Genomic DNA, 27,712 nt, shown 5'->3' on the forward strand with positions numbered 1-27,712 from the left:
ACTATCTTTCCAGTTTGGCAAATAAAAAAAAGCCATCATCCAGGTTTGTCTAGAAGGAAATGTGAACTGATTCCTGAAAGATTAGGATACCCTGCAGAGTCAGCAACCAGCCAAAATCCACTTCATGTAGAAGCAAGGTTAATACTGATGTTTAGAAGCCATTGCCATTGTAATGTTCCAGTCTCCCATTGGCATTTCTTCCTAAGAGTACTATTTTTGGGACCTGAAATTTCCATGTGTGGTTTTAACCAAGGAATAAATTCTGTAATTTGAGGATATCTACAGCGATACTCTTGAGTTACTCAGAAAAAATACCAGAATCACTGTACTGGCTGACATTTGTAGAAAGATGATTGCAGATTTTTCTCCTGACATTTCCAGAACCTAAATTTTTATAGCTATTATTTTTCAAATTAATCAAAATAGGCATTTTGCACCTATTCAAAAGACACAACGACTGAAAAGAAATCTTCAATTCTGTAGGTGTAATATATGAAGTTGAAATCCAAAGTAGTGAGCCAAACACTGAAAAAAACATCCCCAACGCATTTAGCGTGAAAGCAAACACATCACTGCTCCCTTAATCAATCATATATTTACGAGAAACCACAAAAGCACAGAAAATTCTTCTGCTCCCCCCCTGTAGAGGTTCCTTAGGGTTTCTCAGTAAAACTGATACCTGAATGGCGTGATGTTTATTCTTGGTGTAATGGAGACATCAGCTTTCTTCACTATTTGTAGGAAAAATAATGAAAGAAATTATACTTTTGAAGGGAGAGTTTAACAGCCCATGTAAAGTGATTACTAAATCCATGATCCAAATATCATTCATACCAGTATGAAGTTTTCCTTTGATTTCAGTTGATGATGATTTCAGCCTACCTATGATTTAGATTAAGCTATAAGATGTCTCAGAGGAAGAATCCTTTCCAAGGTACCTAAGCTGGAATGAGCTATTGCAGGTATCTCAGCTATATGACATACTTCTCACAGACTGCACATGCTCCATCCTAAATCTCACTCCTCTGTTTTGATTATTGTTCTCTGCCAGAACTTCTCTCTACTTGACAATATCTCTGCAGCTGCTGAAATTTATTTCCTCTTTAGATGCAGCACCAATGCTTTCAATATGACTGATACCTACTGAAATAAAATACTGCTGTGCTCTTTAACCTCTGAAGTCCCTCACAAGAGGTAGGTGAGAAATAAACCTTTTCATTACCAAAGAAATAAAATGGCAGTTATTCAAAAGGCCAAAATCTGAATTATCCCAGCTACATGACAGGCTGCACTTGGTGTGTCAAACACACATAGGTAACACCTTTCCAAATTCCTCTCACAGAAACAACTTAGCTTGTACTCATTTCATACATAGGTACCATACACAAAAATATTGCATGCTTGTGCCAGCACTGAAGCCCAGGTAAGGACCAGGAGCTCCTTTCAGTTTTGTGCCTACATATGTAGAGTGTGTAGCTTGCAGGGTAAACCTAACCTTGTTTTGGCTGCAGGCTAGAGAGGTCACCAAGCAGAGTGCTGGCCAACTCTCCCAGTGGTGTTCTCAGACAACAGACTTTTTTTTATACCTCAAGGGCCAATTTTTGAGGGCTCTTAGGAATCAGCAATACATCTTTTAGGAAAAATAAGGCAAATGAATTTTCAACTTCAGTGCCTCTCAGTGAAGCATTTATTTTACCATCACTGGGTCAAAGCACTGGACTAGAGAAACCCGCTGTGAGAAGCAGGAGCTATTTACATCCTTTGAAGGCTAGTGAAAATAGCAGTTATCTGCACAGTAAGAAATGTCTACAGCCCAGCCCACATTATGGATTTTTGCTGAAATGGATTTATCAGTCAGGGACAACATGTGATTTGTGACCAGCAGAGACACTTCCAAAAGCAAGTCTAGAAGCCAGGTCTTGATTTTCTTAATAGAGCTTATTTTGGAAACCAGGTTACAATATTTGCACTTTTATTCTGTGCCTCCTACTCAGACCCTTAAGCTCCTAAAAATTCCTGTGAGAAGGAACTTCAGTAGCAGCTTAAGAGATGCTTCTTTTGTATTTTTGCCAATGAGGCAGGCTGTGCTAACTGAAGCTTGTAAGCCAAGTTGGTTTACTACTGGAAATCCTTTAACATGTATGACATATTATCCATATTGTGTAGCTAGAGGGTATTTTGCATTCAAGATAATTAACTTAATAAGGTATTGAGAACAATTCTCTAACCAACCAAAAGAAAAAGCTCCAATTTGGTGTGCAAGAGCTCCTTGTCTTCCCTGAGATAATATGGAAAAAAACCCAACTGTAAAGCAGCAATGAGTACTGATCTGCCTTGCAGGCATGTATATAGTGCATTCAAGTGCAATATTAATATTTCAGGGCTTCAACATATATCTAATTTCATAAGAAATGATATTTTGGACATGATTTGTACTGTATCCTTGCCAACTTGACAAAATCATGATAACAGAGCATCACGTTCTGTATGCAAAAAAAGAAGAGTGAAAAATGAAGTGAAAGAAGAGCTTTTCTTGTACACTGGAACCAAATGTTCATGCTTTGGACTGAACACAAGACAATCAAGATGCTGCCATTCATGTTCCTGATGAATTTAACCTCTATCATGCTGACAGCTCATCACAGCAGATAGCTTGACTCCAATGCTAGAAAGGCTGGGGAGAGCAAGAAGGCTACAAACGCTTTACGCATAGATCTACTTCCAAAATTTAACAAGGGACATCCTTGTGACATAGCTTCTGGCTTGGCACAAACTCAAAAACCTTTTATAGCAGAGTAAGGAGCTGAAAACAGGCATGTTAACAAACAGCGATGCCCAGTTCCCATGACTTGCTAAGCCCAGCCTGCCCTGTCCCCTCTACCTGCATGGCCACACAAAGACTTGCTGGCTTCAGGGACAAGCACTCAAAGCTCTGGGTTTTTTTGCCATAAACAAGGCTCCATGCAGACAAAGCGCACCCACGGGTAAAAATCTGCGGCTCAGAGCCACACTTGGACAGACAGATTATGTGTGTGTGTATGTGTGTGTGTGTATACATGTATATATATAATCCTCTGCATTTTCAAAGGTGCTAACTACTCCCTACTGTGACTGCCTTCCAGCCATGACCAGTGCCCTCAGCTAGTCGCCCACATGCTCAGGATCTTCCCACTTCAACTCCTCATGATCTGGAATATGCATTTAAGTTTATACTGCACTTTAATAAATAATAGTTATTCTTGGAGGGTGAAAGTAAGCACAGAAAGTATCAGCCTGGAGAGTGGGAGTGTTTTCCAGGAAGGTGGTAGGTAAGATATGGGCCAACACAAAGTTAGTATGCTGTTGTAATTTTACACTGACTATTTATAGAAGGGACTTGGATAGACAACCATAAAACTCTCTTAATCACATGGGCTGCCAAACCATTTCTGAAAATCTGCTGTCAACTTGATCCCTGCTATGCTAAGGGAGCTTCTTACTGAGGATGCTGGGCATGTTTGCTTGCTGTTATCTATGTTAAATCTTATACAGTTGAAGCAGCACTTTGTGAAAACAGTGCAGCATTCCAGAAATAGCAAGTCTATTTTCTGCAGCACTTCACTGAAGTCCCATCGTCCATTACCATCATGTATGGTAGCTTTTGTACACCGAAACAAGTGAAATCTACTCAGTTTTTCAAAGAGCATTAGTTACCGAATATTAAAATGCCTGTTCCTACTTCATAAGTGTGCTTTACTGGTTGCAACTTGTTTTTTACAGGTAATATATATGAACAAATCTGAGGCAGTCACCTCTTCACCCCTGCATTTTCCCTCATGGGCTGTGCCTGTGGATCTCACAGAAAGCCTCAGCCCTGGTGCACACGTTGCTCCCAGTTCACAGCCACTAGCACAGGGCTGTCCTCACCCTACCATTCATGTGGTTGGACCTCAGCAAGCTGCAGCAGAAAACATTGCACCCAAGATAAAGCAGTGAGTCCCAACAGGGTCCCTGAGCCTTTGCATCAAAACATACTGCAACCTGCACTCCAGCACAGGCAGCGCAAGCACAAGCCTGGGCAGAAGGAAGATGAATATTAACAGTGATTGGGAGCAAGATTTGCTCAAGTAAATAGATAAATTTACATTTTAGGGCAAAAATCAGTGTCACTGCTTTTATTTAGGAAATCAGGTACCACTCCTCTGCTTCTGAAATTGAAGTTTCAGAATATCTAGAGAAAACATTCCAACTTACATGATTCTAGGATTTTAAGAATTGTTTTGTTAGTATCTAAAATAATCTTTGCACGATGTCAAAATCTTACTAAAAGTAATAAAAATTATTACGAAGAATAACGTGGTTTACACCAAATGTTCCAGGTGTTGAGGCATGTTAACTCTATTATTTTTCTGTAGTCTTCCAAAAATCAGTAAACCATTAAGACTTGCAGTTAAATACTACATAGCTGCAGGGTAAAATGCACCATTAAAAAAAAATCCTCACACATTTCAGTCTGGAAGCTTGGCAACTTAACTGAAAACAAGCTGTACTTAAGTAATTTCTACATAGCCAAAAGAACAGTATTCTCTGCAGAGCAAATAGGTACTACAGTGTGGTGGCTGGAGACAAGAAACATGCTTGTGGTTTGGTTTTCTTCCAAGGTTTTTTTTGTTTTATTTTAACAAGCAGCTGCAAGGTGTTTACTCTGAAAATTTAGAACAAGAGCAAAATTCTCTATGGGTATAAATTAGCACCACACATTTTGGTCATGTTTTACCTATTGCCACCAGAAAAGAATTTAGTGCAAGTTATTTAAATCCTATTGAAAAACTCTTGCAGCATGGGTGTCCTGCAGTCCTGCTATACAGCTCTGTCAGCAACCAGAAAGTTCAAGCCAGTTTGGTCGAAGTCCCCCTGCGCAGACATCTGAGCAAGGACATATTCACCTGTGGAAGTCAATATAACCTTTTTTGGCCTTTGGAAGAATTGATCCTCTGTTCCCCACTGCAGCTCCCACTCATTTTCACTGACTGCCATAGCAGTACCACCTTGAGTTACTCTCCCATGCCAGTTGCACCAGGGAAATGCCATTCCAAGCATTATCTAGCTTAAGAAAGATTTCATCATTCAGATGGAAAAAAGTGACCTTTGGAAATAAATAATTGCATAGATAGATATACAGATAAATAGATAAAAGGGAAAATGTAGGATTAACAGAGGGCAAAGAAAAGGCCAGAACCTAACACCCCAGAACTGCAGTTCTTCAATATGGTTGGCTGGCCTTTTTGGAGCTTCTCGTGGCCTACAAAAAGTCTGGAGGCACAAGATACCTTTGCCACTTCCATCCCAGCTCCTTCCTACCCATTACAAGAAGGTGTACAGAGAAGCTTTCTGGCATCTCAGTTTCACCCATGTCCCTCTATGAGAATCCAGTATTATTTTATTAGCATGAAGGAATAAGGTTTCTGTTCCAGTTAAATGTTTTTGGGAAGCAGCAATCACAGTTGGGTCATTTAATCCTGCTTAATCACAACTGGCACATTTAAAAGCCTAGCTCACCTCCATTGATTTTGTGTTACCTCATGGACAAAACTAACTTTTCCTTCAAAAGGGAATTTCAAATATCTTCTTGCAAACTGTATTAGAATAATGGAATCATAGAATAGTTAGGGTTGGAAAGGACTTTAAGATCATCCATTCAATCCCCCTGCCATGGCCAGGGACACCTCACACTAAACCATGTCACTCAAGGCTCTGTCCAAACTGGCCTTGAACACCACCAGGGATGGAGCATTCACAACTTCCCTGGGCAAACCATTGCAGTGCCTCACAACTTCCCTGGGCAACCCATTCCAATGCCTCACAACCCTTACAGTAAAGAATTTCTTCCTTATATCCAATCTAAATTTCCCCTGTTGAAGTTTTAACCCATTACCCCTTGTCCTGTCACTACAGTCCTTAATGAATAGTCCCTCCCCAGCACACCTTCAGACACTGGAAGGCTGCTATGAGGTCTCCACGCAGCCTTCTCTTCTCCAGGCTGAACAGCCCCAACTTTCTCAGCCTGTCTTCATATGGGAGGTGCTCCAGTCCCCTGATCGTCCTCGTGGCCCTCCTCTGGACTTGTTCCAGTCCCATGTCCTTTTTATGTTGAGGATACCAGAACTGTATGCAAAACTCCAAGTGAATATTACAAGAGTTCAGCACAAGTCATGTAGTAGCTGGGAATTCTGGGCTACCAAAAATAGCCAGGACATGCTGCAGACTCTGCAGAAACATGTCATTTCAAGCTGAGGTGCATATAAGGTTAAAAGATCAGTGTGGGCATCTTTAGAAATCCCTTCTAGACCATCATGTATGGTTGTTAGTGAGCCTATGTGTATCTGCCTTCCCTGTCATCTGGAGCTACTTGTTACACAGACTATAGATGGGCAAAAATAAGGCACTTGTGTGATCATTTCCTCTAAAAGGGAAACAGCATTTTCTTGGTGATTGCTTAGCTTTATCGCCTGTCAGTCACCTCACCTATTTATCAGGTAATACCAGAGGCGGCTGCTCATGGTCTCTGAAAGTCTCACTGCTCAACAGTCATTCCCCTTTAGTCTCTGATTTTCCCATTCTTCAAGAAATAATTCAGCTAGGCTCTTACTCTCCTTGGCTTGTCCCACCTGGGTAGAGTCTGCAGTTAGGCAACAATGAGTTTTAAGAAAAACAAGTGCATTCAGAACAGTGCAAGGCTTCAACTATGTGGCTAGGTAGGACTAACCTGGAATCCATTAGAGGCTGTTCTCTGATTGCCCCTTTTCAGCGGAAAACTTGCTGATTATTACCAAATCAATCACATACAAGGTGACCTATAAAAAGCTGCAAGTACTGCCTTTAAAAGATAAGCCCCTACACCAAGCTTTATCCTCCTGCAAGCTGAAGCTCTCATTGAAGCTGCTGCTGCCCAGCCTTGCCTGTATCCCCACTACTGTGCGGTACTGTAGAGTGAACTCCACAAAGCTTCACTGCAGACATAAAGGGCAGATCTGTTCAGCCCTTGTATTGTCTTAAGTTTTTAAGGACCACTTCCCTGCAATAGGTGTGCCACATGGAAGACAGGATTGTCACTTCACTACACCTGTCCTAGCTGCAACAGGAACAAATCTAGCTTTGGCTTGCCTCAAGGGCTTTAAGCCATATTTTGATACTAGTAGTAGAGCACAGGAATTATCCTATTACAGAGAAGAGATTACTTGATCTGCCTGCCGCTGCCAGCTATTGCAAGTGCAACGACCCAGATTCCTATGGATATCCAGCAGACAAATCAGTTGCAGCCACATGCACCTGTTTGCTCTCCTCTAACTTGCCCACATCCCTGCACCTCATGGTAATTACATAAGGGAGAAGCAGGCACAAGCCAGTTAACTGTAAAAACACCAGTCTGGAGGAGGGGGAAACATGACAGCCTTTCACATGATGTTTTTCCCTGTGTTTATTTAAGTCTTTAATATACCAGAAGAGCTTGCCCATGTCTGACTAGTGATCTGCTTGTAGATGTCTTGGCACACACTTGGCACACCACCCACTAGGAAAACTGTCCTGCTCTTGGACAGCAAAGCTGAGGGGAAATAGCAGACTTGAGGAAAATGCGCATGAGGCTGCTTTGTCTGAGCAACCAAGTATGTTACCAGAGATGCTCCGATAAAATGAGATGCCTTGCAATATGGATACAATACTAGACACTGTTTTACTACCAGATCATGCAGCTGGGAGAGGGAATGAAGATGGATTAAAACCCATCAGCCCTGGTTATTCATTCTGGTTTAGACCTTCACCATTCTTTTCTTCATTTTCTGAATAATCCTGCCATGAAGACCTAGGATGCACCTAAACGTACTTAGATACCTGCTCTCACTGAATGCAACCAGTATTCAGTGCACAGGGTCCCTGTAAGTGCAAGTGGATCCAAAATAGCACACTCACCTCAGTGCTTAGAACCACTTTCAGCTTGGGGAATGGACAGGCTGAACTTGGATGCGTTGTCAGTGGGGGATATGCAAAAACAATGCTGGGAACAGATGTAGGCTTTTCCCCTCCCAGGTAAGTGCTTTTACCATTCACCTACAGAGCCAAGCTCGCTCCTGTGAACATAAGGGTTTTGGTCCCAGAGCATTGCATGTCCTTCTGCACAATGGCCCAGCTTCAGCAGCAGAATGAAAAGGGAAAGCCCCCTCACTTCAAAGCCTCCACTCACTCCACATACCCTCTGCTGTACTAATTACATCCCTCTTCTGGGAACAGAAGATTAATTGCCTCAGGAGGCAGAGAGATGAACCTGGCTGATTAATTTCCACTGAAAACACCCTGATTTTGAGGCCAGCAGTTTTGCAAAGCACAGTGGTGGTTTGCAGAGACCTGGCTAAGGAACAGGCCAGAAACACCTGCCATAGCTTATACTGAGCTTGTTAGATGGCACAAACGGTGGCTTCAGCACAGACCATGGCCTCTTCCTGCCAAAATACCTCATGAGCTGTTCTTTCCCACTTCAGCCCTGATACTGCATGTTTGGAAACCACTGATCTAAACAAGTATTAAAAAGCTCTCCAGAAAAACAGCCTCGGCCAGAGGTTTAAAGGAAAGCAGTGTCTACAACTGTTTTTGTGAGGGCCTGGCTCTTGCCCAGAAAGGCTAAACAGGGTATGTGGACCAGTGGATGGAACTTCTCAGGAGCCTCTCACACAGCAGCGTTTAGTTCTTTGACACAGACCCATCCAAAGCTGCCAACAGTCATGCTGTACTGGGATGTGCAAAACCACAACTCTAGGTGTTAGGGCAGCTCTCTGGGCAGTAGGAGACTGCCTAAAGAACAGAAGCACTTGGGAGGTCAAGTCGCTGAGATGATGTTTCTTAAGTTATGGCTTTAGATTCAGGTACCAGAATTATTCACATGTCTTGCTCTTGAGGCTTATTATCCTTTAATGGATCTAGCTCCTGGTACTAGAACGCTAAAAACACAGGCACAGAAAAAGAGACAGACAGTTACTCCCATATTGTGATTAGAAACTCCTCACCAGTACTTCTGTGCACCACAAGGAAGCAACTGCATCAGAGGAAGCAATGCAGCATCAGCCACGAAGAGAGTTCAACGTGTATTTAATCCTGGCCCTTGCAGAGGTGAGAGCACCAGAGGCTGCACATCAGCTAGCACATCGTTAGAGGATTTCTGCTTGTTTACACAAGATAAATGATCGCAAAGCAGTCTGATTGAGCTGGTCTGCGATTACCTCAGGTATGCCCCTCCCCAAACTGCTTGGCCAGACTGTCATTTGGCAGAGACTTTATTGCACACAATAAGGGATACACAATGGCTGGGCAACAGCTGCATTCTGCCAGGCGTCAAGGCCTAATCCAAAAAGCCCTCAAAATGAGCTGCAGCCAAAAGCACATGTGGACAAGCAGAGCCCTGCCCTCATCCCAACGAGCAGTGCCCCTCGCTGCCTTTGTCTTAAAACTGTCACAGTTCTATCCAACGGGGAATTGGCTTAAAGCACTAGTGTTAAACTATTAGTTATTTATTGTAAAATTAATCCTTCATTTAAGCTCCAATCCCTCCAAAACCCTACTTCTTGTTACCTCTAGTCCTTTTCTTTTAATAAAAAAGGCAGCATATCTCCGAGAGCTACAGCTCATTTCGATCTCCAGATGTACAAACATCACCATAAGCCGGTTTGTATGTCATAAATGAAGAACTGATGGGTTTTATCAAAAACAAACATATTCACACACACACAAAACCAAACAGAAAAAACACAGCAGGAGGACAGGAATGCCAATCTCTGAGTTAAAAGGCCATTTGAGGCCTTGGAAAGTTCACTCTGTTCCTTGTTAACAGTTAATAAAATTTTATCCCTGGCTATTACTACATTAAAATAACTTTAGCGTTCAAGCACATGCTTTAAGGAAACAATGCTCCAGTGTCATAATTAGCTTAAACCAAGCACGAATTAGAAATACTATAAAAATGACAACTTCTACAATATCATCACAAGTTATATTAATTATGTGCAATTCCATTTAAAAAGAGCAATTTGATACAAAATAGTGTGGGGTTTTTTTTTAAAAGATCACATCTTTTTCTACAAATTCATGTATTTTTACCTTACATAGGGTAACACAACACATTGATGAGAGAAATCCAGGGAAGTTCACATGAAGAGATTTCTGCACATTCAGATTAATTATAAAAAAGTTAAAACATGAAGCTTTTCATTAAGTGGAAAATCTCAGAAAAAATACTGATCAGAAGTTTCAAAGCTGAATTAAATCTAAAAATAAAAGCCAGAAGAAAAGAACTTTTCATTTGCTTTGTTCACTGAGCCTTTAGGAACAGGATTTTCCCTCCATCTTGCTGACTAGGATCTTGATTTCTAATGAAACTGCAATCTTTATAAACACGCAGCTCCTGGAACTGGAGCTTTATGAAAAAAGCTCTGAAATATAATGGTCAGGATAAAATGCATAGTGCTGCTACTTAATCCCTTCAATTGGAAAACTCTGCTTTGTGGCATTTTGCCTTTTTTCTTCCTTTCTTTAATCAAATGCTTCTTCTGTATTCTTGAGCGTATAGGAGCCTCTCAGACAAAGGACTAAGATGAGGACTGGAGGACACAGAGCTATGTCTGGTGTGCTGCCACTTGGATTTTCACCTTTGGGAACCACTCTGGCAATAGCAACAGCCTGAAAACCCATGATCCCTGCAGCTTCAGAAAGACTGCCTTGCAAGGGCTCCCTTCCACAGCATGCCTCTTTTTAAGGGTCAATGAAGGCATTTAAAAGCCCTCATCTCTTGTGACCATGCTATTTGTGTGGCTCCACACTTCAACAAACACTGTCATGGTGCGCAGGAGGCTGTGTGAGAGCAGTGCCCTCCTCTGCCATGATGGCCAAGGGGACAGTGGCTGCTTGGGGTGTACCTGCCCACATAGGCCTTGTCCTGCGACAGCCAGTACTTACAGTGGCTGTGAGGTACAATGGGGTGGCAGGCAATCCCCTCAATGTCCCTGTACCACGCCGAGGTACTGCACTTCACCAATCAAACACGCCTCACAGAGATTATTTTGCTAGGCAAAATTATTTGCTGCCATGGAAACAGGTGAAGAATGAACAAAACGACAACAGAAATACCTATTTAACAAGTTAGTTACTTGCAGTGAACTTTTATTCCCTTCCTCCTTGCAATCGGATTTGCCTGAAACACCGAATACTCATCTTCCCTGTGAAAAAGAGACAGTTAAAGCTTCCTGGCAATTTACATTTATTAGAAGTCTGTATTTTTGTCTTCATCTAGTCACATAGCTTGGATCATCCACGTATCTTCTGACTAAAACCCTGAAAACACAATGTCCAAGACTTTGGGAACACTCTGTATTTGATGAGCGCCAAGTGAAATGTATTAACTAGACTACACATATGATCTTCGTTATCTGGGATATTTAGCATTTGGCACAAGACCCCTGGAAGACAACATGCTAGAATCACTTACTGTGTTTTGGGAAAAGGAAGGGCAGCCCCTCCATGAATGGCATAACACTGCTTCCATGTACAGAAGGGGGAAAAACCATCTTGGAAACTTGTGAAGTTCTCAGTTTTTGCCTTTAACTTTTTCAACCATAGAAGCCACATAATAAAACTGGGTGGGGGTGACTCTTTAGGTATGTAATTTTCAGATTCTTTAAAATTTGTTCATAAAACCTTTTAAAATGCTTTTTTTTTTTAGCAGCACCTGCTTCCACATTACACCAAAATAACATAATAAACACATTTCATGCTATAATCAAGAGTAGTTTCATCACTGATATTTTAACACCTTTCGTGTGTAGAGACACAGATCAATAAATGGTCATGTAGACTCAGAAATTGTGAAACTATATTAATCAGAACATAAAAACATAAGGATCTGGTGAGATGTGCATTAGGAAAGGGAAGCTGTCAGCAAGTGCAGCACAGATTTCGGTCATCCTTGTGAAATACCCAAGCTGTGAGCAGAAGTCACAGAATCACAGAATCCCAAGGGTTGGAAGGGACCTCGAAATATCATCTAGTCCAACCCCCCTGCAAGAGCAGGGTAACCTAGAGTACATCACACAGGAACTTGTCCAGGCGGGCCTTGAATATCTCCAACGTAGGAGACTCCACAACCCCCCTGGGCAACCTGTTCCAGTGCTCTGTCACTCTTACAGTAAAGAAGTTCTTCCTGATGTTCACATGGAACCTCCTATGCTCCAGTTTACACCCATTGCCCCTTGTCCTATCACTGGATATCACTGAAAAAAGCCTAGCTCCATCATCCTGACACCCACCCTTTACATATTTGTAAACACTGATGAGGTCACCCCTCAGTCTCCTCTTCTCCAAGCTAAAGAGACCCAGCTCCCTCATCCTCTCCTCATAAGGGAGGTGTTCCACTCCCTTAATCATCTTTGTGACTCTGTGCTGGACTCTTTCAAGCAATTCCCTGTCCTTCTTGAAAAGAGGGGCCCAGAACTGGACACAATACTCCCACCAATGCAGAGCAGAAACTTGGTAGCTTGGGCTCTGTCACATATGGAAGTTGTTTTGAGGGACAGCAGAACAAATTTGGCTTGAAACAAGTCTTTGTTATTCTATATAAACTATTTTGAGATAACAAGACCTGATGCTTAAATACAGGCCTCAGACATTTCTGCTTCAAGCCCTTTATTTGTGTTACACTGAAGTGTACCTCATTAAGTTGTGCAGTTTTCATTAAAGGACACCAAGGAAAAGTAAGAGGAAAATTACAACTGCGGAACAGGTCCAGGGCCAAATATAACTAACCTAAATCCTTTGCTGATTTCATACACATTAACAGAGTTAACAATCAAACTTATTTTTTTACATCTGAGTACCAGCCAAGAAAAATACAAAAAACTTGCTTTTCCAATGAATTTCTAGAATAACTTTGCTCAAAGTGTTTCCAAAGAGGACATTTGACGATGTGAAAGAGTTCCTAAATGCCTATTCATCATTATTTTGTGATGAAAGAGAAACTGTATCAAAAAAAAAAGAAAGGACAAGAAGCAAGAACAGGAGGCAATGAATAGTCTGCATATTTTCATCTCCAAGTAAGGGCCCAAATTCCATTATAATATATGTATTATTTATTATGTTCCTCTGGTGCCTGCTGTTGCAGACGAGCGAGGCAGGGATTACAGCGTGGTTGCACAACTGTGCATCACCCACCCCAGAATTCTTCTGTAGGGCAAATACCTTGTAGCTCTTTTTAGATGGCTGGCATGGCAAGGCAAGGCAGGATTTTTTAGGAAGGCTTAACTTTCAGTAAACGAAATGATATAACTGGAGATAAAAAAAAAAAAACAAAAACCCAAACCAACAAGCTTTTAAGCACATAAGAGTTTCATATTTGCTTCTCTTTCAGGACTGAAGAGGTTGACGACACAAGCATCTGCTTTTTCCAGTTAGATCACATCATCTTATTTACACCCTCATGCCATCAGAGCTACAAAACTTCCATTAAAACACCTTAATCCTCTGAATGCTAAATAGATGTCACAGATGTCACAGTGGTTTCTTTGAGTAATTTAAAATGCCCCAAAGTAAGTCTGTCCAAAGGTGAGTGCCACCACATTTTATGAAAGTGCCCTGTATATAAATCAAGGACACCTGATACATAAAGTGGTATAAAAATACAAACTGACTTGTGCTGCTAAGTAATTCCTGCCCTTTTAAACTTTGCACTTGCTCATTATTTTCAACAAATATTGAGGTGAGCCAGCTGCTGAGGTGAGAGGATTCATATAAATCCCTCACACATGTTTGCTAACTTCAGATAGGAGCTTTATTATCTACAAGTCATTAATCAACCATTAACAAGTTAGTGTTACGGAGTCCCAGTATTAAGGCTCACTGCCAGAGGAGAATAATGGATTTTGCAGGCTGGCTGTGTCTACAAGGGAAACTAAGAGCTGAGGCAGGTCTGAGATAAAACATTTGGAGGAGATTAGAAAACATGAGAAGTCATTTTGTTGCTCCTCAGCTCACTTGAAGAGAAAGCACTTCACAAGAGTTAAGCATTTACACAACAGAGTGGAGAGTTCAAACTCATTTATCAGTTGGTGATGAAGAGGAATGTGTTTTGCACAGCCAAACAAGGAAGTCAGGCACAGGTGAGAATTACTGCTCCTGTGAACAATAATAAACACTGTCCAGAGTGTTACCCTCTAACTGATAGACTTTGAACCTGCAAAATCACCTGCTTTGGCGCCAGGGTCCTCAGACTTCACCCCCTCTTGGTAAGTCCACAGGCTTCAGTTCAAAATAGGAGCAGCTAAATCCTTGCATGCCACAGGCAGGGGACAGACATGACTGAGACAGCATCAATCAGCTGTGAAAACAGCATGGTCCGTCGGGGTAGGCAAAGCATTGCCCTTACTGCATAACAAGGCAACATTTTTGCCCCCTTCAGCCCTCTCTGATCCAAAGCCTTGATGAACTGGTCTTATAAAAATAATCCTTCCACACAACAGATCTGTAAATAATTCTGATCTATACAAGCAATTCAGTGCTATACAAGCAAGATCTATTTACACTTAAAGTGTAAAATTATCTCAGTGTCTCTCCAGCTATGTCTGATTTCTGATACAGAGCAGGCAATAAAACAAGCATACAAACAAACATAATTGAAGAAAAATGTTCATGTCTGAACATTCCAGCAGGAAAATTACATAAGATTGAAATATAAATATCAAATATAGTTCATTCTCTTAATATCAAGGAGCAAGTCTTAAGGCAGCTTGAAGGGAAGACATCAGAGACATAGGTTTATAAACTACAGGAAATCCTAAAGTCCAAGAGCTGAAAGATCCTTTCTCTTCTCCCTTGCACTCTCCAGTTATTGCTACTTTGTGTAATAACAGCCTGTCTCTAATTTCATAGCCCCTGTTATGAACGTGTCATCTAAATCCAAAAAGCGATATCACAATTATGAACATAGCTATAATGAAATAATAGCATATTAAAAATAAATACTGCAGTACAGACAATCTAAACAATTTCAATATTCTCATGAAGGCGGTATAAAATACCCATTCATCTATAAAGACCTGGAAACAAAGTCAAAGAGAGGCCACAAGACATTTTACAGACAGAACCAGAACATGTTATTGGCTTTCAGTCCTAGGCTCAGGCCACTACATTACACAAAACTGTACAAACACCTTCAGGAATTCATTTCCAAGTTTCCATTTTTATGTCTTAGCCAGCAAAAAGACCCACAAGTAGTTTCAAATTGTTTTCCTTTCCTATTTTTCAACTCCAATGTTTTCATAGAATACTTTCACAGTTTTCTAAAATACTGTGGAATTCTGGATGATGACAAATACAAAACCAGGTATTATTAGATCAAACACAAAAAACTTTCCAAAGCTCACACTTGGATTACTTAACATACCACAGAGTAGGAAAAAATACTGCTTACAAAGCCATACTTTAATTTTTGTCAATACTGTTTCTCCATAAAGAGCTCTACACAGCTGGAAGCATTAACAGCCTACCAGATGGTTCACTTCTCCATAAACACTTATGTTTTGTAAGTTTAGAGTCTAATGAACTGTAGTGCAGGAAGACAAAAGTTACGTATGCAGAATGGTTCAAACAGCAGGTCAGGGCTGGGGCTGGACAGGGGACTAGCTCCATAGAAACTCCCATTTCTATGAAAGCTTCATGTGGGGTAGGGAAGGAAAAGGAAAAGCTGGCCCTGTCAGGAGATGAAGGCAAAAAATGCTGAATGCTTCACACCTGCACACCACCAACATACTCAGCCCCTCAAGTGCTAATGCTGGATGGGAGAAGGCTGTGACCATCAGATCCTAGCCCAAAACATTGTCCTAAACCAGCAGGGGCTTCCAGAGCCCCAAAGAACCTGTACCATGCAGCAGTCCATGACAAAATCTTAGCTCAAAATAAACTGTACCATCCCACAATAACCACTCCTGAGTTACGCCTGGCACTGTGTGAGTGAGTGTACAAAGGAAAAGGTAGGAAATATGCATCATCTTCTTCCGATGACATCTTCCCAGCAGGCAATCATGGCCAGCCACAGATTAATTAGAACTGAGCAGCCCCAACATTGTGTGCCCAGTTGCGAACTGTGGAACAGCTCTGCTTGCCCAGCTGGGTATGAACAGCTTAGTGTGGCAGCACTGGGGAAACCCCCTATAGGAGATCAGCCAGCATCTGAGCTTGTCTATCACATCTTTCAGTAGACTTTATAGATGGGCAGCCACCAGGCAGCCTGAATTGCATTTCACAACCTGGTGTGGATAATAGCTCAAAAATGTTTCCAGTTTGGGGCTGAGAAACTGCCAGCAAAATTCACTGACTCACCTTGAGACCGATCTAGATCTGTTCAATGCTTTGACAAAGATCAAAGACGGTGCAGACTGGCGTCTTTGGGCCAAACTCTTCATTTTCTGATTGGAAAGAGAAACAAAATGAAATCACAGGTGAGATTTGGGACTGTAACTGTGTGCATACAGGTTTGTCACAGCCAGGCTCCAATTTCAGACCAAGGGAAAAGGCTGAGTTACTGCCATCACAACTCAGGAGGGCGAAAACAGTTGTAAAATATCACATATAGAGAAAAACAGAAGCACAACCAGAAAACCAGTGATAAAGAAAAGCTGATAATTAGTGTCTAGACACAGATGCCTGAGGTACACTGCACGCATGAAATAAGCACTTAGAGTTTGTCCTCAGCCACTTTTTGTGTCCCTTAGTAATCTATTGTATTTCACAATTATCAAATATCAAAGTGGTGGCTGAAATTTCAAATGCTTCATACATTTCTGTATCAGGTCTGACATTTACCATAAATTAAGGTTTGGATTCTACCCAACTAACCTTACATGCTACATTGCATTACTATTTTCTTCCAGCTCTTTAGAGAGGAGGGCACTTTCCTTCCCTACTAATCTAGCTGGAGTATTAGATCATGTTTCTCATGTTGACACGCTGGAATAGGTTGCCCAAGGAAGTTGAACACCACCAGGGATGGAGTATTCACAGGTCCAAGCTGGACATAGCCTTGTATGACATGGTTTAGTGTGAGGTGTCCCTGTCCATGGAAGGGGGCTGGAACTAGATGATCTTAAGGTCCTTTCCAACCCTAACTATTCTATGACTCTATAATGATGTTTTTTCATTCCTGATTATGTATGGGAAAAAACAGGAAAGTGAGAGATAGGTCAATTCTTAGCAACAAACTAGGAAGAGAATGGAGAAAAGGAGAAACTCAAAGACAGAAAATGCAGCAGGAAAAAGACAAAGCACAGAGAAGAGATGAAAATATCAGCAGCTGTCAAGGGAGCATGGATTCCCAGCCAGTGAAGTTGAATACTACAATAAAAATACTGAGCAAATAAACAGCCCTGTTTCCCCCAAAGACAGGAATTTTCAAAAGTAACCACAGGAGACAAAGAGCCACCTTTTCCTCAAAACAAATGTATTCACGGCTGTATCATCTCCCCTGCAACAGGAAGCAGAACTAAGGAGTGCCATCCCTAACTGTGGAGCTGCTCTCTAGACCAGATTGTGCAGCCTGCTGCTGAGGTGCACGACCTCTCCTCTCACTGACCCTCCACCAGAAGGGTGGTTGTTACCTTATTTAGCACAAACATTTTTCAGAACAAACGGCAGACAAAAGGAGCAGGGTTGAACTCCTCCTGACAGGACACTATCCTGTGTGGAGCGGCCCCTTGCACCAGACCATAACCACTGAGAGCTCCCAGACAGGTGAACCTTTGACAGTCATGAAGTCTCTGTTCACAGTTAATGGCAAAGCATAACTTTCTTCCTTCATACTAAAAATAAACACTGACTACCAGGAACAAATATGGTAAGGAGCAACGGATTCTTTTGCCAATGTATGTGCTGGATGTGGCACATGTTTTGTTTGGGCAGGTGCACAGTGTGCTCTCCTTAGAGAAATTAAACTCTACAGTACTACAGGTTTTACTTGCTTTTGACTAGTGCATTTCTTTCACTCACTGCAGTGCATTTATTACAGTGTCATTTTTTTTGGTTCCCCCTCTATTTATGTGGAGTACGTTTGTTTGTTTTGTCAGATGCTCAGTTCCAGTTATTGTGCAGCAATTGTTCCAAATTCAGCGGTGTAATTTCTATCCACCTTTGAAAATTATCCACTTCTTCCTCTTTCTTTTATCAAAAACTAACCTCTTCAAGACTGATAAATTAGTCCTGGGAACAGTTAGCTGTCTTCGACTGGACTACGACTGGATAATAATGGATGACTAACAAAACAGATGCACATTTTTGCTAGTTAAAATATTAGGCAAGTAAAAAATATACTTGCCTAAATTTTTCTAGTGAATAAAATCAGTTTGTCTCAGTAGCAAATCTGAAAAGCTCTTAGCAGTTTAAAAAGTAGCCTATCTACAAATATGAAGGCAAAAAAAAAAAAACTGTGTCACCATGCAGTTTAACATCCTACAGTAGACAAGGCACAGATTTCACACACCCAGCAGATTTCAGCAGTTTATATAGAGCACCAACTCCCCAACTGTAAATTTACTGCAAGTCTTGTTATTGGTCAGGTGGCTTTCAGGGGGTGGTTAAAAGTAGAGCATCTCAGCCAGAGTATTTCAGGGCCTGCAGATGCATTGGAGGTTTGGTTATGTGTTCAAAGACCTATTAATTCCTTTGACTTCTCAGGTCTGAAAAGGAAGCCACTGAAAAAAATACAGCATCTTAAAATCTCTGCCAATTATGGCAATTTTTTTTTCATGCTTGGCTTAATAATGATGAATAGTGACTGTGGCAATGAGATTCTAGTCTTGACAAATATGTGAGGACCAAGGTAAAGATTAGGACTACAGTAAGTTGACTAAGAGCCCAAATACCCGACAGAGAGTCACTGAATAATTCAGATTAGAGGGGATCCCAAGAGGTCTGTGGTCTAGCCTCCCTGGACCTGCCAAGAGTAAGACCCATTCAAGCACACTGACGAGATTTGGGAAAGGAAGCAAAAGAGAGTCAGGTCAGCTGTATGTAAATAAAAACACTACATACAGACACTGACTACAGACAGACAGAGGGGGCTTGATTGTATTTTGCCAAGTACAGAGCTTAGGAAGATCAAGTAAGTGACGGCCATGATAACTTGGATTGATTTACTTTGAGAAGGAAGAGGAAAACTTCATTTTTGGTTACATTGGACTCAGTTGCTCTCCTCAGTTTCACTGCATTTACATGTGCAAGGATGTCATGCTGGCAATGTGGAGGAGATACATCCTGGACAGCTGTAGTGACAGCAGATGTTTGGGAGCAAAAGGAGATGCAATGACCGATTATGTAAGCATGAAACACAGAGAAGCATTTCTCAACATGTGTCCTACATCATAACCTCCTATTTTTTCATGTAAATATTAGAAAGGTCAACAGAGAGAAAACCTCATATTTGCTGACTGAGTCACACCCATGTGAAATGTATCATAAAATCGGTATCCATAATTAATGTTTACAGTGTGGCAGATGCAAAGATTATAATCTTGTATCAGTCAGAACAAACTAAGTTATTTTTGCCTTTCTCTCACTCAAAAGCTTGAGTTACTTCCCTCCTTCCCCCGATTCAGGTTTAACTTCATACTTCCTGCATTTCTGCTGGTGGTTTTAACAGAAAAGTCTTGCTTTTCCAGTTGTTGGACTGGTGGTAGTATTTGTCCAGTTTCTCATCAAACAGACATTGGGCTATGGATTTCAAAAGAATGGATTTGTACCAGATAATGATCAAACCTACACTCAAACACTGTTTTGTAAACTGTGATGGTAGGTGGTTTATGAGCAGATCAGCCCACCATACTGAGGACAGTAATCTTGCAAACCATCACTGAAAATATGTTGCCTCCCCTCAGGAATCAGAACCCCTAGAGATCTCAGGATTACCGTAAAACTTTCACAAGTATCTCACAACTCATCAGCTGGAGGAAAAATCTATTCCTGACTGCCACTATTCAATGATAATTTTGTCTTGCAGTTGAAGTGAAAAGTGGTATTATATGGAATTTATGTAAATTAATATATTGCCAAGTTATTATGTTAATTCCCATTATGTGAAAAAGGTAACATACAGCAGCATGCTCATTATGCCCTCAAAAAAACCTGAATCTGAAGATAAAGCACTCCCTTGTACTCTATCACTTAACCATCACATTTAGAAAGAGAATGGCAGAGCATGAATTAAATAATGGATGCTTGAAAAAAAATCACAGTGCTTACTATTTCTTTTGTGATGACAAATAACAGATACACAGTGTTTGTGATATTTTGCAAATATCTGGAGAAGTGAAAATCAATGCAATAAGCAGATACCCTGCTGCAGCTCTTGCAAAGGTGCAAGAGGTGGGAGCAGGCAGGCTAAAGCAGGAACTCTGATTCCCCAAGACCACACTGCTCATACTGCCAGGTTGTGCTGTCTGACAGACACAATGGTCAGACACCTGCAGGAGAATCCCTCTCACCCAGCCTTTCACTTGCGCACCTGAACTCTCTGCCCTGTGCTCCAACAGAAACAGACACACATAGCGCACAGTTTGTCTTGTCCTAGATGTGCTCTTTTCCTCTGCTGACTGCAGGAGACAACTTAAGGTGAGCAAGAAAATTGAGTTAATCAGCTCAATCCTCTCTTCACTATCTGAGCAAAAGAGGGAACAGACAAATTTGTGAAGTCAGTAACATGAGGAACAGTTGCCTTCCCAGAGAGTGGTTTGAGCTTAGGGTGAGAAAACTATATTACCTGGTGTCTAAGAGTCACATACAAAATTGTTGAAAAATGTGGTCAGTTCCTTGCCAACAGGTAAACACAGCAGAAACACCTCCTCAGCAATGTGCAGATACTGTTGTAAAAGCTTCCCCAGACATTAAAGGATTTGAGGCTCCTGATTTACAGGCTCGTGCCAGAAGTGGGTCAAGGCTGGGACATCTGCCTGGGTCATTTAACTGGGTGACAGGGACAACCCTCAGATGTGCCAATAGCTGGAGCTCAGGACAGCACTCAGGTGGCTAAGCTCTCCCTCTCACTGCTTTAAGTCTCTTTATTTGTTTTTTAAGTCTGATTTTAACAAAGCCTACTTTTTTAAGTTAACACCATGAGAAAATTTCACCCATGCAAACTCTGCTCTTTTTGTCTGAGCAACGGAACATACCTGTGGCACACATTTCTGGTTTAGCTAGACATGAACCAAAGCACAAAACACAAATCTTTACCAAAACCTGTAAGGCAAAGTTCAACTAACTGCCTAGAAATCAAAATTCAAAGCAATCCCGAACACCTAGCAGTTAATTTTACAGGACAATTGGGCATCACTCTTTCCCCTGTATCACCAGGCCACTTACAAGAGGCACTAAATCATTTCTTCCTACATACTATAATCCAGTATGTGTTAGACTTACAGTCTAGGGTTGTCTAAAAATAACAGAAATAGCAAGAATCTCTTATACTTTGGTAGAGCAAGAAACGGCCCTATATTGACCTATAACATTCTTGAATCCTTACAAACAGGGTGAGAGGATGACTGCATTTGAACTGCTGGCTCAGGCAGCAGAGATATCTAGGTCCCATGGAAAGCCTATTTACCATAAAGACAGAGCAAGTAACAAAACAACGTGCTTTTGGTTATGCTGGCAGAATACTTTTACTTACAAGGACTTTCCTAAAAAAAAAAAAAAAAATTTTTGGATGGATAACCAGGGAAAAAACCAATTGCAAGGGCACAAGAGGGAAGAGCTATTAGCACAGTGGAAGCAAAAGCCCATAATCATAGAATCATAGAATAGTTCGGATTGGAAAGGACCTCAAGATCATCTAGTTCCAACCCCCCTGCCATGGGCAGGGACATCATGGAACAAACATGGAGACTAAAGGCTATCTCAGAGTAGAAAGAAAAAAGAATGAAAGAAACTAAGAGCAAGAGATATTCTACCACCTACCTTCCAAAGGATAAGAATCTTTGGAACTACTGATACAGATGTGTCCAAAAGATCCCACTAATCTACATCAGAAGATGGAGATGTGGAAGACTACTAAAAACATGGAGAAGGGAAGCATGGAATATTTCACCCCTGGGTCCTATTGCCAGCTTCATTGTGTTCACAGTGCTCAGACTAGCGACTTTGGTTGTGGTGGTTTTGATGAAACTCTAAGTTTCTTTTCAAGCTCAACACAAAGCAGGAAGGTTAACAAATGGACACAATTCTGCCCCAGTTTCTGCACAGTTAGGCTGTCTCAGAAGCAGTTTTCAGGTGACAGAGAAAGCAGATTCCCTCCCCCACTCCACATGGATACTTCAAGCAGCATTAAGTAAACAGGCAATAATTTGAAATATGCAGTTCTTGGCTTTTAGATACCACACAACCTGCCAAATCCCTCTCTTTCTGACTGCCACCATGAGGGACAAGAAGAAACCCCAAGACTGGGAAACTCAACAACTAGAACACATTGGTATAGGCATAATTTTCGGCTTCTCTCATGGATAGACAGGGGAATGGTAGCTTATAATTCAAGCAGCATCAGGAAGCATATCACAACAGTTAGCTATCATAAGCCAGCACAGCCTGCCAAGGTGACTTCAGCATACAGACCAACTATGCAGATGACTTCATTAAAATAAGGGCCTTTTCAGTCCTCATCAGAAATAAAATTGATCCAGGATATGTCTGCAGGATGGCAGGGGGGGTTGCACCTGGTGATCTTAAGGTCCTTTCCAACCCTAACTATTCTGTGATTCTATGACAGGAATTACCTATAATTTCACTAAATGGTGCTAAAAATTATAGAATCATAGAATAGTTAGGGTTGGAAAGGGCCTTAAGATCATCTAATTCCAACCCCCCTGCCATGGGCAGGGACACCTCACACTAAACCACAGCCAAGATTCCCAGCACTACCAGCTGTGGTTTTGGAAGCAACCCACTAGATCCTCAGCCAGGATCATATTAAACAGAACAGATACTTCAGGAAAAAGAAAGGTCTGCTTAAGCAGACTTCTGTTAAAAACCATATATTTAAGGGCATGAGATCAAGGTACCATCAAATATAATGCCAAACACATACTTCATTCTTCTCTGCAGAATAAGTAAAGGGATGAAGATCTTGTATGACTACCTTTACTCTTCCAATGCCATTATTTTCCTTGAATTTTACCCATTTAGTACAGTTCTGGGGAACACTGTAACTTTCCCTGCCAGTAAACTGTTGCTGTATATGTGATCAGAATCACAAAGAACACATTTTTATAGAGATGGGATACCATATTTCAAGTCTCAAACCATAAATACTACTTTGTTTAGTGTGAAAAATGGTTAATATTTTGCACATGTTGTATGAGTAAATATTAAAAATTGCTGGGCCTCCAAAACATTATAAATAGTTACTTGAAACCTTTGAGGAGACAGAACAAAATCCTAAGAGTGACTCCTTGTGTTACAAAATATTCTTTTGTGTAAGATACTCAGGGTTGGTTGGAACCTAGCCCCTCTAAGAAGAGACAAGTGTAAGACCAGGACCTTATAAATATGGTCAAATGACCACAGCTGATGCTGCTGACACAGTTACACTGGCATAAAAGGCATCTCTCTTGCACAGTTTGTTTTGATAAAACTGCAGAAATAAGCTCTATCTGTAGAATCACTCTTACTCATGTTACTTCAATCCACTTCAGAGTTGCATCAATTTACTAGTATTGGTTACTAAACTAAATAGTCTGTACACAACTTCTCTGTAGGTTAACCACACCTAGTCCAGTGACTCCAGTAAGCCCAGTAAAAGCAGTAATCTAGTTCAGAATTTTCCAAAAGCATTAACTAGAACACTGCACTTCAGTGTCAACTTTGAACAATGTGTTGAATGCCCTGTAACAGAGAGATCTTTCCTGTGTCTGCAAGGTAGGTTAGCAGTTCAAACCACTTTGCCTGTCAAGAAAAGGAAGGGAAATGTTTCCAGGAAAATAGTTTAAATGGTCACACAGAGTACATGAAAAAAGACCTAGACATTTTCTGTCTCTTGGTCCTATGATGTGGATCAAGCATGTGACCCTTCAGCTTTGTTTTGACAGCCAAGAGGAAGATGAAGTAGGAGTTCAGACAACCACAGGACAGTGCAGCAATTCTCAGCTAATTTGAGAAAGGCATAGCCATGATAATAAAAAGGAAGAAAGCGTCAGTGGTTACTTAGCATCCCGTATTTGAGGGCATTTCTGCTGGAAAGTAAAATAGTTGATGTTAAATACGTATTTGCAACACAGTTGTTCAACTTGACATGCTGTGTCACCAGTATCAAAACTGGTTCCTTGCCAACACATTCTTCCATTTAACTATATGTAACTAATACAAGCAGTGTAATCTCCTCAGTAGTAAGAAAGACTTTCTGCATTGTAAATAACTATGATGCTCTGGCGCTAAGTGGAAGACAAAACAAAGGTATATAGAAAGTCCATAGGACCCAAGTGGTAAAAAAAATACTCAAACTGTCACTGAGATCCAGCCTCAGGCAAAACTAGGACAAACCCACTGCTGCACATGGATAAAGCTAGGAATCTTCTTCCACACATAGGCACAAAGAGATGGCATGCTAGTAATCTCAAGGGAGCACCACAACCACGGACAAGCAGCTGAGCAGTTGGCTGAATGTTGATGGCTGTGTGTGTTGGCTGTGCATGGTGTGCAAAGCTGCCATATGCTGTGTGGCCCAGCCAGGGTCTCAAGCTGCTTTTCTACATGAGGATGTGTACCCCACTGAATGTGCCTCCGCACTGAGGAATTCCAAAAGGGCTGCCAAGATCCATAAAAAGCAATATCCCCACGCCCTTGTCACTGCTGGCAAAATCAAGGTCTTCTGTGTCTTCTAATGTGGGCTCTTTGCAGAAGGAATAGGAAACACAAGTGCTACCATTAATATTTGTCCTCAGAATGCTGAATCCTAAAGTAGAACTTGTAAGAAAAAAATTATCATCTTCATATAATTTAGCATCCTTTTGCATTTCAGGCAGGCATCAGGGCTCTGCCAGGTTGGAAGGTACATTGTAGTCTGTCTTTGGCAAAAATGAAAGAAATGATAGAAGAAAAATCAAAGCCACCCATTTGGACATCTCAAATTAGACTGCAGCTCTTGGAGAGTGTATCTATTCCATCACTCTGTCCAGCTAGGCAGCAGAAGGTACTCCACTGCTTTGTGTAGGTGTATCACACTCCCTTTCAGTACCTGGTAAGGTAGTAACTGCAGCAAAGTGTGGTAGAAGTCTTGGCCGCACACTCTCCAGGCAACCATTTCACAGCATGTGAAATGGAAGAGGTCCCCAGGGCTGTGGTGAGGGTGAAGTGCTACGTGCCTTGGTGGGACACGGCACACATGGACATAGCCCACGGAAATGCACAGCACCACTTTCAGCCCAAAGAGACACTTCAGCAGGAGAGGGACCTGGACTCCTCTCCATACCACTGTGCCATGGCCAGCAAAGCCCCAGACACCACTCAGCAGCAGGACTGGACACAAACTCAGCCTCTCCTACAACACATCCTAAATTCATGTCACCAGGTGGACAGATTTAGTAAAGGACACTGTAACCTGGCCAGTCATTCTAATCCTGCCAGCCTATTTTCCAGTCAGTAGTATTGTGCACCTCTAAAGACAAGGCAGTGCATAGATTTAAATGACACTGTGAGGCAAAATACGTAAGGCAAGAAGATATCAGCTCTACTGTGTGTAGAAAAACACTATGGCACTTGCTAAACCAAAGATAAAAGAAGCATTCCTGTTTTACACAGGAAGAATGTGGTTATTACATTATTCCCGTTACAGAGTTACAGCTTGTTACAGCTGAGTTTAAGGCAAAAACAAGCATTTGGATGTACACTGAAATGAACGCTTTGCATTTGATGGTGTCAGATGCTGAAAAGCAATTCGAGACACCAGATTTTACAACCAGTTTTGAAGATGGGATGACGCTCTTCTGCCATCAATTGATACACTTAGAGCAGAAGGCGCTTCTTTGGGAAGCTGCTCTTACATTTCTTTTGCACAAAGCACGTGCGAGAGCAGCCAACAAACCCCCTCAGCTCTAGCAAACCCTTCCCTCACTCCCCCCCAGACGCACATGCAGCAGATATCTCTTAGATCCTCTGGATAAGCATTCTGCAAACCTCCACCCCTCTCTCTCTTATACCCAGCCAGCAAAACCTCCAAGCATTCATACAGCAAAGCTCCTCTTTATGTCTCCCCTGGACATCTCTGCAGCAAAGTCCTTACTATCTCCCCAGCACATCCATGTAGCAATCCCCTCCAGCTCACCGGGAAATCCATACCCTTGGCTTCACTGACCACCACCCAGCACACCCGTCCCTAGCTCCCCGGGACATCTGAGCAGCAGCGCTCCTCACGTACCGCGGACATCCAGGCAGCAGCTTCCCTTTGCTCCCGGGACATCCTTACAGCAACCCCGCTCAGGTCCCCGGGGCTACCCACCGGGCAGAGCCCTCTGAGCTCCCCGAGCACCGCCGCATCCCCTCCTCCGCAGAAAGCCTTTCCCGCGGACACCCAGCTCCCGCGGCAGCTCCCGCCGCACCTGTCCCGACAGCGGCGGCGCAGAACCGGGGCCGATGAGGCCGCGCTGACTAGGGGTGACCTGTGGGGGGCTCTGGGACCGGAGCTCGGGACCGGGGGGGGGGGGTCTTTCCCGGGCGGTCTCTCGGGGGCGGCCTCACCTTCTTGCTGTCGGCGGCGGCGGTGAAGCCCCTGCTCTCGCCGCTCACGGAGGACGAGCGGCTGGGGCCGAGGAGCTCCTGTTGCGGGGACATCACGTCCATGCAGCCCCGGGCCGCAGCGCTCCCGCCGCGGGGACACCCGCGCCGCCGCCACAGCCCGCACCATGGACAGGGCGCGCCGCGACACGCCCCACGCGGGACACGCCCCCTTGAGGCCACGCCCCCCCCTTGAGACCACGCCCCCCGCAGGTTCGCTCCGCGCTGCGTGAAGACCCGTGTGGTAGGGAGGACCTGATGCGCATGCGCCGGGGCGTGGAAGCCTAGCAGGGGCGAGGGGTGGGTGCGCTTGTGCTGGGGTGGGGGCGTGTAAACTGATCCCGCGCCTGTGGGCGCTGCAGGGGTTGGCGTAGGCATCGGGCGGGCGGTGACAAGTGTGGGAGGTAGGATCTGGGTGGCGGGGGCCCCGGTGCTGGGGGTACAGGTGGTGGGGGTACAGGTGCTGAGGGTACAGGTGCTGGGGGTACAGGTGCTGGATACTACTGCATGGCCCCAGGAATGGGTGTTGCGGTACCCAGAGTTACCCTGTCCCACCTCCTCCCTGCAGCAGGCAGGCCAGCAGAAGACGTAATTCCCTCCAGAGTCCTCCCAAGTGATAGTCCCCATGGGAGGGGCAAGCAGGGGGATGGGTGCCAGTGCAGGTATAGGGGTCCCTGGCATGAGAGAGCGGCAGCCATGGCAGTACATGGTCTGAGTTGGCTGGGCAGTTGCAGAGAGGCTGAGGGGATGCCACTGTTCTCCAGAGAACCTTGAACAATGAGGAGGAAGAATCACAAGTTACTGGATCGTGTTGGCTCGAGCAAATGTGAGTAAATAGGCTGTAAATAAATCTTGGCTGGAGAAGGGAAGAAAACGTCCCGAGCATTGTACTGATCGTAATAAG

General features: G+C 42.7%; 1 protein-coding gene across 1 annotated transcript in view; it reads right to left on the reverse strand.

Annotated features, from left to right (window-relative positions):
• ARHGAP20 (Rho GTPase activating protein 20) overlaps nt 1-26,901 on the reverse strand; it is a 63,873-nt gene extending 36,972 nt beyond the window's left edge. The window contains 2 exon segments of the mRNA XM_005149743.3: nt 16,387-16,472; nt 26,773-26,901. Of these exon segments, the coding sequence (XP_005149800.2) occupies nt 16,387-16,472; nt 26,773-26,874 (188 nt within the window). The 5' untranslated portion in view covers nt 26,875-26,901.
• Nucleotides 26,902-27,712: the final 811 nt, after the last annotated feature.

Source organism: Melopsittacus undulatus, chromosome 2 (genome assembly GCF_012275295.1).
Source record: "Melopsittacus undulatus isolate bMelUnd1 chromosome 2, bMelUnd1.mat.Z, whole genome shotgun sequence".
In the NCBI taxonomy this organism is placed as follows: domain Eukaryota; kingdom Metazoa; phylum Chordata; class Aves; order Psittaciformes; family Psittaculidae; genus Melopsittacus; species Melopsittacus undulatus.